A 15,778-nucleotide genomic window follows, 5' to 3' on the forward strand; every position below is an offset into this window, starting at 1 on the left:
AAACTTGGGGTGGCACGGTGGTGTAGTGGTTAGCGCTGTCGCCTCACAGCAAGAAGGTTCTGGGTTCGAGCTCCATGGCCGGTGAGGGCCTTTCTGTGTGGAGTTTGCATGTTGTCCACGTGGGTTTTCTCCAGGTGCTCCGGTTTCCCCCACAGTCCAAAGACATGCAGGTTAGGTTAACTGGTGACTCTAAATTGACCGTGAGTGTGAATGGTTGTCTGTGTCAGCCCTGTGATGACCTGGCGACTTGTCCAGGGTGTACCCCGCCTTTCGCCCGTAGTCAGCTGGGATAGGCTCCAGCTTGCCTGCGACCCTGTAGAACAGGATAAAGCGGCTAGAGATGATGAGATGAGATGAGATGAAACTTATTTTTGAACACTTTGTTTCTTCACATTGTTTTGTCCACTAGATGTCAGTGTTTCTAGAACAGGGACAGTGTGTTTGTTGACTGTTATGAATAAATTTGCCCAGAAAGCACACCGTTTATTCAATATTTTATTTAATAATTCGTAAGTATTTAAAATAATCAAAGATTAAAAGAAATATTAGTCTTTAACTTAAATCATCGACACTTTCTGCATCACTGACAACGGGCATTATTATCCCCACCCGCATTGCGATAAATTCCGGCTTCTGCGTGAGGATTGATTAAGAGAGTTGTCCAATCAGATTACGAGTATGAATGACTCTGCTTTATTTCAGCCAATCCTAGCGAAGGAGGCGGGATTTGTTCGAAATACGGGTTGGAAGAACGCTAGAAGGAGTTCCACTTCCGTTTTAAGATGGCAGCTACCGTCAAGAAATCTGTTGTAAGTCTGTTTGGGATTTGTGTTAAATTTATTAAAAATCGTTTACGTTTTTGTGTAGGTTTGTTTCGAGTTTTTTGTTTTAGGTAGACTAGTTTGTATGTGTGAAACTTGTGGAGAAGTTTAATTCGTTGCTAGTCCGTTATTAGCCAGTCCTGTCCGTTAGGAGCAGCTCCAGGCTTCAGATCTCTGTATTGAGAGATTTACTGGGTTTCTAAGACATTTTATACGCCAGCAAATTACTAAACAACAACAACAACAACTGTGTGCTGAATCTGGGTGTGACGTGTAATTAAATATTCTACCAAGTTTATTTTTTGCATGCAGTTTCTGATTCGGAATTATCCGAATCAGTGTTAGCAATAATACATGAACAATCTGAACACCGAAAATATATTGATTCGATCGATACACGGACAAAACTGGTTGAAAAACGTATTATTTTCAGGTCTAAGCGCACACAGACTTAGATTAGATTAGATACAACTTTATTGATTCCTTTGGGAGGGTTCCCTCAGGGAAATTAAGATTCCAGCAGCATCATTACAGATAAATAGAGAAAACGTCTAGATAAATTAAAATAAATTAAGCATTTACATATAAAAAGAATAAGATATGGGGGGGGGGGCAGCAGTACAGATATTGCACTTTATACAACCCCGATTCCAAAAAAGTTGGGACAACGTACAAATTGTAAATAAAAACGGAATGCAATAATTTACAAATCTCAAAAACTGGTATTGTATTCACAATAGAACATAGACAACATATCAAATGTCGAAAGCGAGACATTTTGAAATTTCATGACAGCAACACATCTCAAAAAAGTTGGGACAGGGGCAATAAGAGGCTGGAAAAGTTAAAGGTACAAAAAAGGAACAGCTGGAGGACCAAATTGCAACTCATTAGGTCAATTGGCAATAGGTCATTAACATGACTGGGTATAAAAAAAGCATCTTGGAGTGGCAGCGGCTCTCAGAAGTAAAGATGGGAAGAGGATCACCAATCCCCCTAATTCTGCGCCGACAAATAGTGGAGCAATATCAGAAAGGAGTTCGACAGTGTAAAATTGCAAAGAGTTTGAACATATCATCATCTACAGTGCATAATATCATCAAAAGATTCAGAGAATCTGGAAGAATCTCTGTGCGTAAGGATCAAGGCCAGAAAACCATACTGGGTGCCCGTGATCTTCGGGCCCTTAGATGGCACTGCATCACATACAGGCATGCTTCTGTATTGGAAATCACAAAATGGGCTCAGGAGTTTTTCCAGAGAACATTATCTGTAAACACAATTCACCGTGCCATCCGCTGTTGCCAGCTAAAACTCTATAGCTCAAAGAAGAAGCCGTATCTAAACATGATCCAGAAGTGCAGACGTCTTCTCTGGGCCAAGGCTCATTTAAAATGGACTGTGGCAAAGTGGAAAACTGTTCTGTGGTCAGACGAATCAAAATTTGAAGTTCTTTATGGAAATCAGGGACGCCGTGTCATTCGGACTAAAGAGGAGAAGGACGACCCAAGTTGTTATCAGCGCTCAGTTCAGAAGCCTGCATCTCAGATGGTATGGGGTTGCATTAGTGCGTGTGGCATGGGCAGCTTACACATCTGGAAAGACACCATCAATGCTGAAAGGTATATCCAGGTTCTAGAGCAACATATGCTCCCATCCAGACGACGTCTCTTTCAGGGAAGACCTTGCATTTTCCAACATGACAATGCCAAACCACATACTGCATCAATTACAGCATCATGGCTGCGTAGAAGGAGGGTCCGGGTACTGAACTGGCCAGCCTGCAGTCCAGATCTTTCACCCATAGAAAACATTTGGCGCATCATAAAACGGAAGATACGACAAAAAAGACCTAAGACAGTTGAGCAACTAGAATCCTACATTAGACAAGAATGGGTTAACATTCCTATCCCTAAACTTGAGCAACTTGTCTCCTCAGTCCCCAGACGTTTACAGACTGTTGTAAAGAGAAAAGGGGATGTCTGACAGTGGTAAACATGGCCTTGTCCCAACTTTTTTGAGATGTGGTGTTGTAATGAAATTTAAAATCACCTAATTTTTCTCTTTAAATGATACATTTTCTCAGTTTAAACATTTGATATGTCATCTATGTTCTGAATAAAATTTGGAATTTTGAAACTTCCACATCATTGCATTCCATTTTTATTTACAATTTGTACTTTGTCCCAACTTTTTTGGAATCGGGGTTGTATTGCACATTGTCCGGTATTGCTTATTGTCAGGCTCGACTACTGCTCCTTCCCGTCCTCTGTCCTCCTGTTACCCCTCTTCCCCCCAGAGAGGAGTTGTACAGTCTGATGGCGTGAGGGACAAAGGAGTTTTTGAGTCTGTTCGTCCTGCACTTGGGAAGGAGCATTCAGTTACTGAACAGGCTCCTCTGGTTGCTGATGACGGTGTGCAGAGGGTGACTGGCGTCATCCATGATGATCAGTAGTTTTGTCCATAGTCCTCTTCTCTGCCACCGTCACCAGAGAGTCCAGCTTCACGCCGGCCACAGAGCCGGCCTGCCTGATCAGTTTGTCTAGCCTGGATATGTCCTTCTTGGATGTGCTGCCCCCCCAGCACACCACGGTGTAAAACAGGACACTGGCAACCACAGACTGATAGAACATCACAGATGTTAAAGGACCGCAGCCTCCTAAGGAAGTATAGCCTGCTCTGTCCCTTCCTGTACAAGTGATTGGTGTTGCAAGTCCAGTCCAGCTTGCTGTCCAGCCACAGCCCGAGGTACTTGTAGGAATCCACAGCCTCCACCTCGACTCCCTCGATCAGAACTGGTCGTGACCTTGGTCTGGACCTGGGGATATTGTGCTCTCAGAGCACGCTTGTTTATAAGTATTATTATTATAAACAAATGTTCTGGCTTTAGACATTAGTTACAAGTTATTATATTAGTTACACTTCTTCTCAGGCGGTTGAAGATGTCAGTGTCACTTTTGAAGACCAGCAGACTTGTCACTTATCTACACCGACTCTCATAAAATACTTTGTTTTGAAATGGATAAAATAAATCACCATTCCACCTTACCTTTGAATAGTTTGAGACCAAACTTTTAGCATCTTTTAATGTTTTTAGAAACAGCATTTTCTTTCATCATTTGTAATGCTTCCTCAGTTACGGTAATGAAGCGATTGTCCGCCATTTTGCTGAGTCACTCGAGGCAATCATGGAGAGATTGGTCGAGAACCTCAAACTATCAGAGCACGTGGTTTCCTATAATCACCTGCATATTTATAATAATTATAGATAGTCCCATTGTTATGGTGTACAAGGGAAAAGGCGTGGAGTGGACAATGTTGAACAATGTACAGCACAGAAAACAAACAAAATGCATAAGATACCTTATATAGTGTGTGTGTCTCAATAAAATGTGTGTCCAGACATTACGATAGCAAACACCAGACACAAAGGTCCAGAATGCATTGCGGCTACACGACGTATCCAACACATGACACAGACTCGCCAAAACTGGATAGTTGAAGACTGGAAAAAGACCAGTTTTTGTTTGTTTTTTTTTTCTTCTCTTCAGTTCACCAGTCTGGGTGAACCTGTGCCCAAGAGAGCTTCAGATTCCTGTTCTTGGCTGACAGGAGAGGAACCCAATATGGTCTTCTGCTGTTGTAGCTCATCCACCTGAATGTTTGGTGTTTTGCGCATACTGAGATGCTTTTCTGCTCACTATGGTTGTAAAGAGCGATTGATACGAGTTATTATAAACTTCCTGGCATATCAAAGCAATCTGAGAGTTTTCCTCTGACCTGTTTAAGCAGGATGTTCACTGAAAGACTAACGGTATCTTTTAACTAGATGCGAGTCCCCACTGATGCTACAGGTAGTCGAACAGCATTGTGGGTAATGTAGGAATGTTCTTCAAAGTGTAAAAAAAAAAAATGAAAGACCATCCTGTTGAATAAAGAACAATTAAACATCATGTACTGATTATGCAAGGCATTCAGGGTGCATTTACTTTTTTTATCCCCCGCTGGCCAAAAGGCCCGAAGGGGGATTATGTTGTGATGATGTCCATCCGTCTGTCCCAGGAAAGGGTACTTACCTTCTGAAATCAACTCCTCTCACAATTTTTGGAGGAATTTCACGAAACTTGGCAGGATTCTTTGTTATATGTCAGTAATACGCGTATTGTAATTTTGTTAAATTCGGTCACATTTTACCAGAGTTACAGCCCTTGATATTAACAAAATTATAATTTGACAATTTCATATGAGTGTTTTCCTTCTGAAATCAACTCCTTTCACAATTTTTACCCCCCACTGGCCGAAAGGCCCAAAGGGGAATTATGTCATGACGATGTCTGTCTGTCCATCCCGGGAAAGGTACTCACATTCTGAAATCGACTCCTCTCACAATTTTTGGAGGAATTTCATGAAACTTGATAGGATTCTTTGTTGTATGTCGGTAATATGCATATTGCAATTTTGTTCAATTCAGTCGCATTTTACAAGAGTTATGGCATAGTTGCCAGCAGGGGACGCTTGTTTATTATTATTATTATTATTATTATTATTATTATAATAAAAAAATGTTCTGGCTTTAGACATTAGTTATAAATATTAATTATATTAGTTACACTTCTTCTCAGGGGGTTGAAGATGTCAATGTCACTTTTGAAGACCAGCAGAAGATTAACAAGTTTGCTACAAGCACAAATCGGATGAGCGAATTGAAAGATGAAATAGAAGCCAAAAAAGTAAGCCTGTCATTTTGCTATTGACTGAAATATTAATATCCTGATGCTTCACTCTGATAACGATCATATTTACCTGTGGTTAATTTTTTTCTCTCCATCCTCAGAAATCTTTGCAGAATTTAGAAGATGCAAGTGATGACCTTATGATGCTGGAGGACGATGATCTCCTGATCCCGTATCACATCGGAGATGTTTTCATCAGTCATACACAGGAGGAGACGCAAGAGATGCTCGAGGCTGCAAAGGTCAGGAAGTACCCTTTAAAGAGCAACTCAAGCAAATGTCATGAGCCACAAAAACTGTTTTTATCACTTAGATCGATCATGTGACTTTTAAACAAACATGATTCCATTACTAGTGTGTGTTATGAAAGAAAAAAGTTGCCTCGAATTGAGTAAGGTGACTTGTACGAGAAAGCGGAGCTTATTTCATTCCCATGTTGTCAAAACGCATCACTGCGCTAATCTGTTTGATAGAGACTCATCTACCCGACACTAGTGACGACTCTGAATATTAGGCTTCAGTATTGTATAGTTTTAGCACTCAGTTAGTGGTGGGAAGTTTAGGCTGTTTCGAGAAAAGGCGGTCGATTTATTTTGTCTTGGATTAGTTGCAGTCGTGGGTTCTCCTTGAGCTCCTTTAGACTTTATTTTGAGTTTTTTGTTTTGCTTTAATGGTTTTAATACGATGGCATGTTAGGGTCATTGTAAGTAGGAAAGGGGGAAAATATGGAGCTGGGGGGGGGTAATACTCCAGTAAAAAAAAAAAAACTCCGAGATTAAAAATTCATGAGAAGAAAGCTTGAAAAGGAGTTTTATTTTGTCAAAGAACCACATCTCTTCACTTTGCAAGGTTGGATCAACTTCACACCACAGATACCACAAACCTCGATTCTCAATCGTGCAATATAAAAGAATAAAGCACGAAGAGGTTTTCAGCTACATTTCTCAGAAGGCACTGCAGCCAGGAAGCATGTGATTGTTGCACTTCCTGGATGTAATGGGAGCACAGCTTTGTTTATCTGTGCCCTTTTTTTTTTTTGTCTTAGCATTTTATACATATAAAATTATTGTGCATGAGCATTTTATTTTCCTTTTAATTTCAGTGTGTGGATTTTTGTCACCCGCCTAAATCTTTGTTGCTTTGAAACGGCTGAGCCAAGAGTTATACGAAATCAGTCTGTCTTCCTCAATTGTGCAATATAAGATTGTTGTACATACAGGACACTTTTTCGATGGAATAAAAACGTGTATTCTCTTCCCTTCTAGCGGGTTTCATTAATTTGGTTTGATAGCATGGAATATTGTTAGCATATCGCTTATTCTCCGTGTATTACGTCTCTCTACACAATGGAGAATGAGTGTGCAGTGTGGTTTACGATATTGTATGGTTGTCAAGACAACATGACGTCACACATCGGAGACGTAAAACTACTGCGCTGGCAAGCGACTGTGACAATTTGTAAACAAACATGGCCGCCAGGTTTGCTTCGTTAAATACGGAGAGAATTTTGAAAGAGAAAGACACCTTGAACACCCGAAAGGAATGTGCATGTATAATAATAATAATAATAATATTGGCTGGCGTTTTTTTTCGTGGTATATCAGATGTATTCCGTTCAGCGAGCATGGTATTGAACTCTGTCTTCGACTCATTCAGTATTATGCTAGCTGAATGGAATATATTTGATATGAGAAAAAAAAAGCCAGCCAATATTATTTAAATAAAGAGTGAAGAGATTTTCAACTACATTTCTTAGAATGCACTGCAGCCAGGAAGCATGTGATTGTTGTCTCAGAGAATATCCAAGTTTTTTATCCCTTGTAAATTTGTGAGTTAAAATATAATAATTCCCCCCTTGTAAATTTATGACTTTAGTCTTGGAAATTCTGAGATTATTCTTGGAATATTAGCCCCTGGACCTAATATGCTGTTGTATTTTAAAGACCCCAGTTTTTAAGAAGCTATGGGTGTTTTCTTTCTTTCTCCCTCCCTTCCTTCCTCCCTCCCTCCCTCCCTCCCTCCCTCCCTCCCCTGTATTACTGAAAAACCAGGAGATGCAAAATCCATTATTGCATTATGGTTGAACATTTACTGCACTGATCCTGGAGACTCCTTCCATAAATGTGAAAAGAACCAGTTCATACAGAAACCTTGATCATGTCAAGTAATACACCGTAAAAGTCCTTGTGAGTGATTTTAGTATAAAAAACGAAAGTATTTGCATTATTAATTAACTGCTGTATTAATATAAACAGGTGGTTTGACACACAGCAGGTCTGACTGTCAGAGTAGAATTCACCAATGCAGTGGTGTAATGGGCTTCATCGATCAGCACTCAATCACAGTAATGAAGGTGTTTAGTGGCCAAAATGCACTTTTTTTTTTTTTTTTTGCCGACAACAGGGGGAAAAAAAGGCAGCTGGTTCTAAGAGTGAGAGTATTTGCTGTTTTCAAGACCTTGAAGAGTAAATGCAGTGATTGATAAAGTGCACTCAAACAGTCTGAATGGATTTATTTGTACACGTGGGAGTCTGGGAAACCCCATATCGTCACGTTGTCAAATTTGTATTGTTCTGAACACTATCCACTTTCCTGAACTGAAATTTTTCTCTTTTGCATGTGACTAAAAGTAAGGTTATAGCTTAAGATATCCAAATAATATATATATTTTTTTTAATTGTTAAGCTCTTGGGTTTGCTCTTAGGTAAATAAAAACTTTCCACATACATTTTTGGTTTCTTACAGTTGACAGGTTTTCCCAAGCTGCTACACATGAGCTAAATAATGTAGACTTTGCCATCTAGGCCAACATTTTAAAAATAAATAAAAATGTTTGCTCAAGAATGCTCTTGATCTTCCCATGTGTACAGGAAGCTCTGAAGGAGGAAATCAAGTCTCTGGAAAGTCGAGTGACCTCAATACAAGAAGTGCTCGGAGATCTCAAGGTCCAGCTGTATGCCAAATTCGGGAACAACATTAATCTGGAAGCTGATGAAAGCTGAATGCTTCAATATTTGGACCATTTGACAAACTGACACCAGTTTCCAATATGGATCTTACACCCAGATGTAGTTGATGATTTTGCAGCACTAATTGTTGGTTCAGTCTTGTATGGGCGGTTATGTTTGTGTACTTAAAGTATAGGAGGTGGCTTTGTTTGATGTTTTTACAGAAGAGGCTGATCCTGAGCACTCCTAGCACAGCGAGTAGTTACTGCTGTTAAAATAAAAAGGATAAACTGATGAATTCACTTCAGTGGTCTGTTGTTTTCTCGTACTCCGTTTGTGATTTGACATGCTCACACTTGGCTTTCCATGTGTTTGGTTTGTGTTCCTACAGGCTTTCAAATTTATCCTGTAGCTTTAAGTGTCATGCTATTTAACGTTTGGGATTTTTTGTTTTTGTTTATTAAACTCTGTGAAAGTAGATTGAGTCCATGTGTGACGGCTGTATGCATTAATTAAGCACTAAGCATTTACAGAAGTTTTCTGTGAAGATGTCTGAAAACCATACGAGTGCATCTCAAACAATAAGAATATCATGAAAAGTTCAATATTTTCCATCAGTTATTGAAGAAAGTGAAAGTTATATTCTAGACTTGTTGCTCAAACAAATGCTTCAAGCATTTTTCTATTTTAATTTTGATAATTATGGCCTACAGTGTGGGGGGAAAAAACATCTTAAAATATTAGAATATTTCATTTTAAGTTTGAGTAAAACTCAAGTATAAGTATAGTGGTGCTTGAAAGTTTGTGAACCCTTTAGAATTTTCTAGATTTCTGCATAAATATGACCTAAAACATCAGATTTTCACACAAGTCCTAAAAGTAGATAAAGAGAACCCAGTGAAACAAATGAGACACAAATATTATACTTGGTCATTTGTTTATTGAGGAAAATGATTCAATATTACATATCTGTGAGTGGCAAAAGTATGTGAACCTTTGCTTTCAGTATCTGGTGTGATACCCTTTGTGGAGCAATAACTGCAACTAAACGTTTCAGGTAACTGTTGATCAGTCCTGCACACCAGCTTGGAGGAATTTTAGCCCATTCCTCTGTACAGAACAGCTTCAACTCTGGGATGTTGGTGGGTTTCCTCACATGAACTGCTGGCTTCAGGTCCTTCCACAACATTTTGATTGGATTAAGGTCAGGACTTTGACTTGGCCATTCCAAAACATTAACTTTATTCTTCTTTAACCATTCTTTGGTAGAACGACTTGTGTGCTTAGGTTCGTTGTATTGCTGCATGACCCACCTTCTCTTGAGATTCAGTTCATGGACAGATGTCCTGACATTTTCCTTTAGAATTTGGGGGTATAATTCAGAATTCATTGTTCCATCAATGATGACAAGCTGTCCTGGCCCAGATGCAGCAAAACAGGCCCAAACCATGACACTACCACCACCATGTTTCACAGATGGGATAAGGTTCTTATGCTGGAATGCAGTGTTTTCCTTTCTCCAAAAATAGCGCTTCTCATTTAAACTAAAAAGTTCTATTTTGGTATCATCCGTCCACAAAATATTTTTTTCCGATAGCCTTCTGGCTTGTCCACATGATCTTTAGCAAACTGCAGACGAGCAGCAACGTTCTTTTTGGAGAGCAGTGGCTTTCTCCTTGCAACCCTGCCATGCACACCATTGTTGTTCAGTGTTCTCCTGATGTTGGACTCATGAAAAACATTAGCCAATGTGAGCGAGGCCTTCAGTTGCTTAGAAGTTACCCTGGGGTCCTTTGTGACCTCACCGACTATTACATGCCTTGCTCTTGGAGTGATCTTTGTTGATCGACCACTCCTGGGGAGGGTAACAATGGTCTTGAATTTCCTCCATTTGTACACAATCTGTCTGACTGTAGATTGGTGGAGTCCAAACTCATTAGAGATGGTTTTGTAACCTTTTCCAGCCTGATGAGCATCAACAATGCTTTTTCTGAGGTCCTCAGAAATCTCCTTTGTTCGTGCCATGATACATTTCCACAAACATGTGTTGTGAAGATCAGACATTAATAGATCCCTATTCTTTAAATAAAGCAGGGTGCCCACTAACACCTGATTGTCATCCCATTGACTGAAAACACCGGACTCTAATTTCACCTTCAAATTAACTGCTAATCCTAGAGGTTCACATACTTTTGCCACTCACAGATATGTAATATTGGATAATTTTCCTCAATAAATAAATGACCAAGTATAATATTTTTGTCTCATTTGTTTAACTGGGTTCTCTTTATCTACTTTTAGGACTTGTGTGAAAATCTGATGATGTTTTAGGTCATATTAATGCAGAAATATAGAAAATTCTAAAGGGTTCACAAACTTTCAAGCACCACTGTATAACTTCCGTGTATCTCTGTCTAGCTCAGTAAACACAACCACAATTATGGGAAAGACTGCTGACTAGACAGTTGTCCAGAAAACAATTATCTATAGGGGATGATTTTCTGCATTTTCTGCAAGGGTGTCACAAAGAGGGCAAGCCACAGAAGGTAACTGCTGAAAAGGCTGGCTGTAAAAGTTGCACAAGCAACAGGGATGATGGCAGCCTTGAGAGGACTGTCAAGGAAAAATCAATTCAAGAATTTGAGAGAGCTTCACAAGGAGTGGACTGGGGCTGGTGTCGGTGCATTAAGAGCCACCACACACACGTCTTCAGGAAAGGGGCTACAGCTGTCGCATTCCTAATATCAAGCCACTCCTGAACCAGAGACTGTCAGAAGCATCTAATAAGAGAAAGAAGTGGACTGTTGCTCAGTGGTTCAAAGTCCTCTTTTCAGATCAAAGTAAATTTTTTTGCATTTCATTTGGAAATTAAAGTCCTAGAGTCTGGAGGAAGAGTGGAGAGGCACTCCAATGTGTTTGAAGTCCAGTGTGAAGTTTCCACAGTCTGTGGTGATTTGGGGTGCCATGTCATCAGCTGGTGTTGGTCCACCGTGTTTTATTAAGTTCAAAATCAATGCAGCTGTCTACCGGGAGATTTTAGAGCACTTCATGGTTCCATCTGCTGACAAGCTTTATGGAGATGCTGATTTCCTTTTCCAGCAGGACTTAACACCTGCTCACAGTGCCAAAACTACTACCAAATGGTTTGCTGACCATGCTATTACTGTGCTTGATTGGCCAGCCAGCTCACCTGCCTGAGCCTCATAGAGAATCTCTGGGGTATTGTCAAGAGGAAGATGAGAAACACCCGACCCAAAAATACAGATGAGCTGAAGGCTGCTATCAAAGCAACCTGTGCTTCAGTAACACCTCAGCAGTGCCACAGGCTGATCGCCTCCATGCTGTGCCACGCCACATTGATGCAGTAATTCGTAGTGAAGGAGCCCCAACCAAGTATTGTGTGTATAAATGAACATACTTTTCAGAAGTTGAACATTTCTGTATGGTCAATCATTTTTTTTAAATTCATCTTAGGAAATATTCTAATAATTGGAGATACTGGATTTCTGATTTTCATGAACTATAAGCCATAATCATCAAAATTAAAACAAAAAGGCTTGAAATATTTCACTTTATGTAATGAATATATGAATATTTACCTTTTTAAATTAAAAATGAGATTTTCACAATGGTCTAACTGAGAGTCACTAGAGTATGAATAATACAAAGGGGATGATTTGACCTGAATTTGTGCAGGTTCTCTCATTTTTCCTGGCAGAACCTCTCAAGTGCAATCAGATTAAATTGTGAACTCCTATCTTCAATTCTCATCCCAGATGTTCTATGGGGTTCATTGCTGGGTTTTGGCTGGACTGCTTGAGGACATTTAGAGACTCATCTCCGCCACTCCAGTTGTTGTCTGTATGATTTGGATTATCGTTGTGCTCAAAGTTGAACCAACACCCCAGTCTGAGGTTGTGGGATATCTGGAGCAGGTCTTCTTCAAGCATCTCCTTATATTTGGCTGCATTCATCCTTCCCTAAACTCTAACCAGTCTTTCCATCCCTGCCTTTGAGAAGTACCCCTATATCATGATGCTGCCACCACCATGCTTCACCACAGGGATGGTAATTGAGGTATTTCACTCACGTGACCAAGTCATGTGATGCTGCCATTTTGGACGGCACGGCTCGAATCAGTTTGAATGCGAGGAAGGCGACAAACGAAAAACATAAAAGAAAAAGGAGCGAGATGCAGAAAACACCTTCACTATCCAGTGATGTAGGGCATTTACAGGGCGAGCAGAGGGAGAGGGATTTGCAAAAATTGAGGTTAGCAGGCTTAGAGAACGATGTTTACCTGCTTCCACCAGGATTGTTCACTGACGTACGGAAGTACACGAAGCCCTCATCTTTACCTGACTTCGGTCCACATGATCTGTATACCTATGTCATTAAAACCCCATCGCCATACACAGGTATTGATCTGAAAGCGTATAAGAGTTTGGATGCCTACAAATATTTTGTCAGGCTGGGTAACATGCCTACATCAGCGGGTCGTCCCTGGAGCCGGTGGTTGCCATCTGATTACAGCTAAGGTTTGTTCACATTTTCATTTACTTTCGGTCCTCAGGATAAACAAAATGTTATTAAATGTCATTGAAATAACTTCTTAGTCTGTTGAGACATGGCCCGTTATAAATTTGCTGTTACCAGGCAATGACCAAGAACTGTATTATTAGGGTCGGTGTCTGTGTTGTAGCAGTGTACTAGCAGCTAGCTGTTAGCACTAGCTAATGTCAACAACATCGTAGCTAGTATGTTACTGTAGCAATATTTACGTTCAGTCATTTGGATGACTGTTAAAACCTTTCAGTCTCAAGTTTTTCCTTTACTGGATTTACTAGTTTACTGAGCTAGCGCGCTCGGCCAAACCGGGAGCCATCGCGCGCTCTCCGGCCAGGCCGGGAGCCATCGCGCGCTCTCCGGCCGAGCCGGGAGCCATCGCGCGCTCTCCGGCCGAGCCGGGAGCCATCGCGCGCTCTCCGGCCGAGCCGGGAGCCATCGCGCGCTCTCCGGCCGAGCCGGGAGCCATCGCGCGCTAGCTCAGTAAACTAGTAAATCCAGTAAAGGAAAAACTTGAGACTGAAAGGTTTTAACAGTCATCCAAATGACTGAACGTAAATATTGCTACAGTAACATACTAGCTACTGTTGTTGACATTAGCTAGCTTGCCGTCCAAAATGGTGGACACCGGGGCGTCACGTGACCCTGTGACGTCAGGTGAAATACCTCAATAGTCAGTTACTAAGTGGTACCTGATTTTGCCAGAGGTAGCACTTGAAATTCAGACCAAATACTTTTTTGTCCCCCTCATCAAACCTTAGAACCTTTTTCCTTATGCTCTTGGAATCTTACAAGTGTGGAGTGGCTTACAGTACATCTAACTGGTCTACCATAAAGGCCTGACTGATGGAGTATTTGTGCAGGTTCTCCCACCTCTGCAGAGAATCTCTAAAGCTCTCTTAGAGTAGCCAATGGAGTTCATAGCCACCTTGCAAAGCAAGGCTCTTCTAGCCTGGTTACTGACTTGGAGCTCTAGCAAGATTTCAGACTAATTCCATTTTACAATGATGGAACCCACTGTGCTCCTGGGAATATTCAGAGCATGAGAAATTGTTTTATATATTTGCCCAGATCTAAGTCACAACACAATTTAATCAGGGAGGTCTACAGAGAGATCTTTGGACTTTATTTAGTTTGAATTATGGAAACTTGTATAAATAGGTATGTGCCTTTTTAAATCATGTCCAGTCAATGAAACTGGACACGGGTGTTCTTGTTCCTAAGACCTCGCGAGATGATCAAAGCAAACAGGATACACCTGAGCTTAATTTGGACTGCCTTAGTTTTCAATTTTTAATATATTTGCAGAAATTTCTAAAAGCATGTTGTATGTAGATTCATGACAAACTTTAATTTAAAAGGGACATATACCAACCCACAAACTCTGAAATAAGACACCCAGTCAGTTTCTTCTGTGTTGCCTATTTCAGAAAACATGTGCTTCAACAAGACTTGGCTCCACTTTCTATGTCACAAGAAGCTCATTAGAATTACCCCGCCCCCTCATCTGAGTATTTCCACTCATTGCTTGAGAACTGCCTTTTTTGAGAATGAATATTCATGAGGAAAGTGCTACCTGATTGGCCAGCAAAAGAGAGCGTGGGAAGATAGGGTGAAAAGGGAGCTGTGAGGCTTTATCCTTGTGGTATTTTGACCAAAGCATGCTACAGACCTTTGATTAAGACTTCAGGGAACTGTGTCAACTTGTGGAAAAATGGTATAATATACCACATTTAATAATTTTTAAAAAATAAAATCTATAACAATGAAATGTTTTAACACTGAAAAATAGCTGCAAGCAGTGATTTGATTCACAATTCAAATGATCTCATCTCATCTCATTATCTCTAGCCGCTTTATCCTGTTCTACAGGGTCACAGGCAACCTGGAGCCTATCCCAGCTGACTACGGGCGAAAGGCGGGGTACACCCTGGACAAGTCGCCAGGTCATCATAGGGCTGACACATAGACACAGACAACCATTCACATTCACACCTCCGGTCAATTTAGAGTCACCAGTTAACCTAACCTGCATGTCTTTGGACTGTGGGGGAAACCGGAGCACCCGGAGGAAACCCACGCGGACACGGGAAGAACATGCAAACTCCACACAGAAAGGCCCTCGCTGGCCACGGGGCTCGAACCCGGACCTTCTTGCTGTGAGGCGACAGCGCTAACCACTACACCACCGTGCCGCCCCCAATTCAAATTATTGTGTAATAAAATTAAATATAAAGTCTTCTTTCATATATTTTCCGTTGCAAATTCATGCTGTAAAACACCCATTCATCAGCTCAAAGGTGCTCTATTGGATTCAGATCTGGTGACTGCAGAGGCCACTGAAGAACACTGACTCATTGTCATGTTCACAGAACCAGTTAGAGTTTGAGACGTGTGCTTTATGATGAGGTACATTGTCATGCTAGAAGTAACCATTTGATGATGCTAAATTGTGGCCAGAAAGGGATGCGCCTCTTCAGCAACAATACTCAGGTAGGCTTGTAACATTCGAATGATGCTTGATTGGTATTAAGGGGCCCAATGTGTGTCAATAAAATATTCCCACAACATTACACCACCAAAGAGTAGTTATTTGAGTCATTATAGCCTTCCTGTCAACTTGCACCAGCTCTCAAAATATTTCTGCCCACAGAACTGCTGCTCACGTGGTGTTTTTTAATCTCTAGAGACTGTTGTGTGTGAAAAAGAA

The 15,778-nt window shown here is 40.8% G+C and overlaps 1 protein-coding gene across 1 annotated transcript; it reads left to right on the top strand.

The window, feature by feature from the left end:
- The first annotated feature begins 745 nt into the window (after positions 1–745).
- pfdn4 (prefoldin subunit 4) lies at positions 746–8,804 on the top strand. The gene is made up of 4 exons (XM_060936755.1): positions 746–809; positions 5,444–5,551; positions 5,656–5,796; positions 8,425–8,804. The coding sequence occupies exons 1-4, from the start codon at positions 783–785 to the stop codon at positions 8,554–8,556; spliced, it is 408 nt and encodes a 135-aa protein (XP_060792738.1). The 5' UTR covers positions 746–782; the 3' UTR covers positions 8,557–8,804.
- The last annotated feature ends 6,974 nt before the right edge of the window (positions 8,805–15,778 follow it).

Source organism: Neoarius graeffei, chromosome 13 (genome assembly GCF_027579695.1).
Source record: "Neoarius graeffei isolate fNeoGra1 chromosome 13, fNeoGra1.pri, whole genome shotgun sequence".
Classification (NCBI taxonomy): Eukaryota; Metazoa; Chordata; class Actinopteri; order Siluriformes; family Ariidae; genus Neoarius; species Neoarius graeffei.

Bases quoted from the DNA above. Each gene is read 5' to 3' on its own strand.
- pfdn4 (XM_060936755.1), top strand. From the start codon at position 783: ATGGCAGCTACCGTCAAGAAATCTGTT. The intron at 5,552-5,655 runs GTAAGCCTGTCA...CTCCATCCTCAG, and splicing joins ATGAAATAGAAGCCAAAAAA to AAATCTTTGCAGAATTTAGA. The intron at 5,797-8,424 runs GTCAGGAAGTAC...CCATGTGTACAG, and splicing joins AGATGCTCGAGGCTGCAAAG to GAAGCTCTGAAGGAGGAAAT.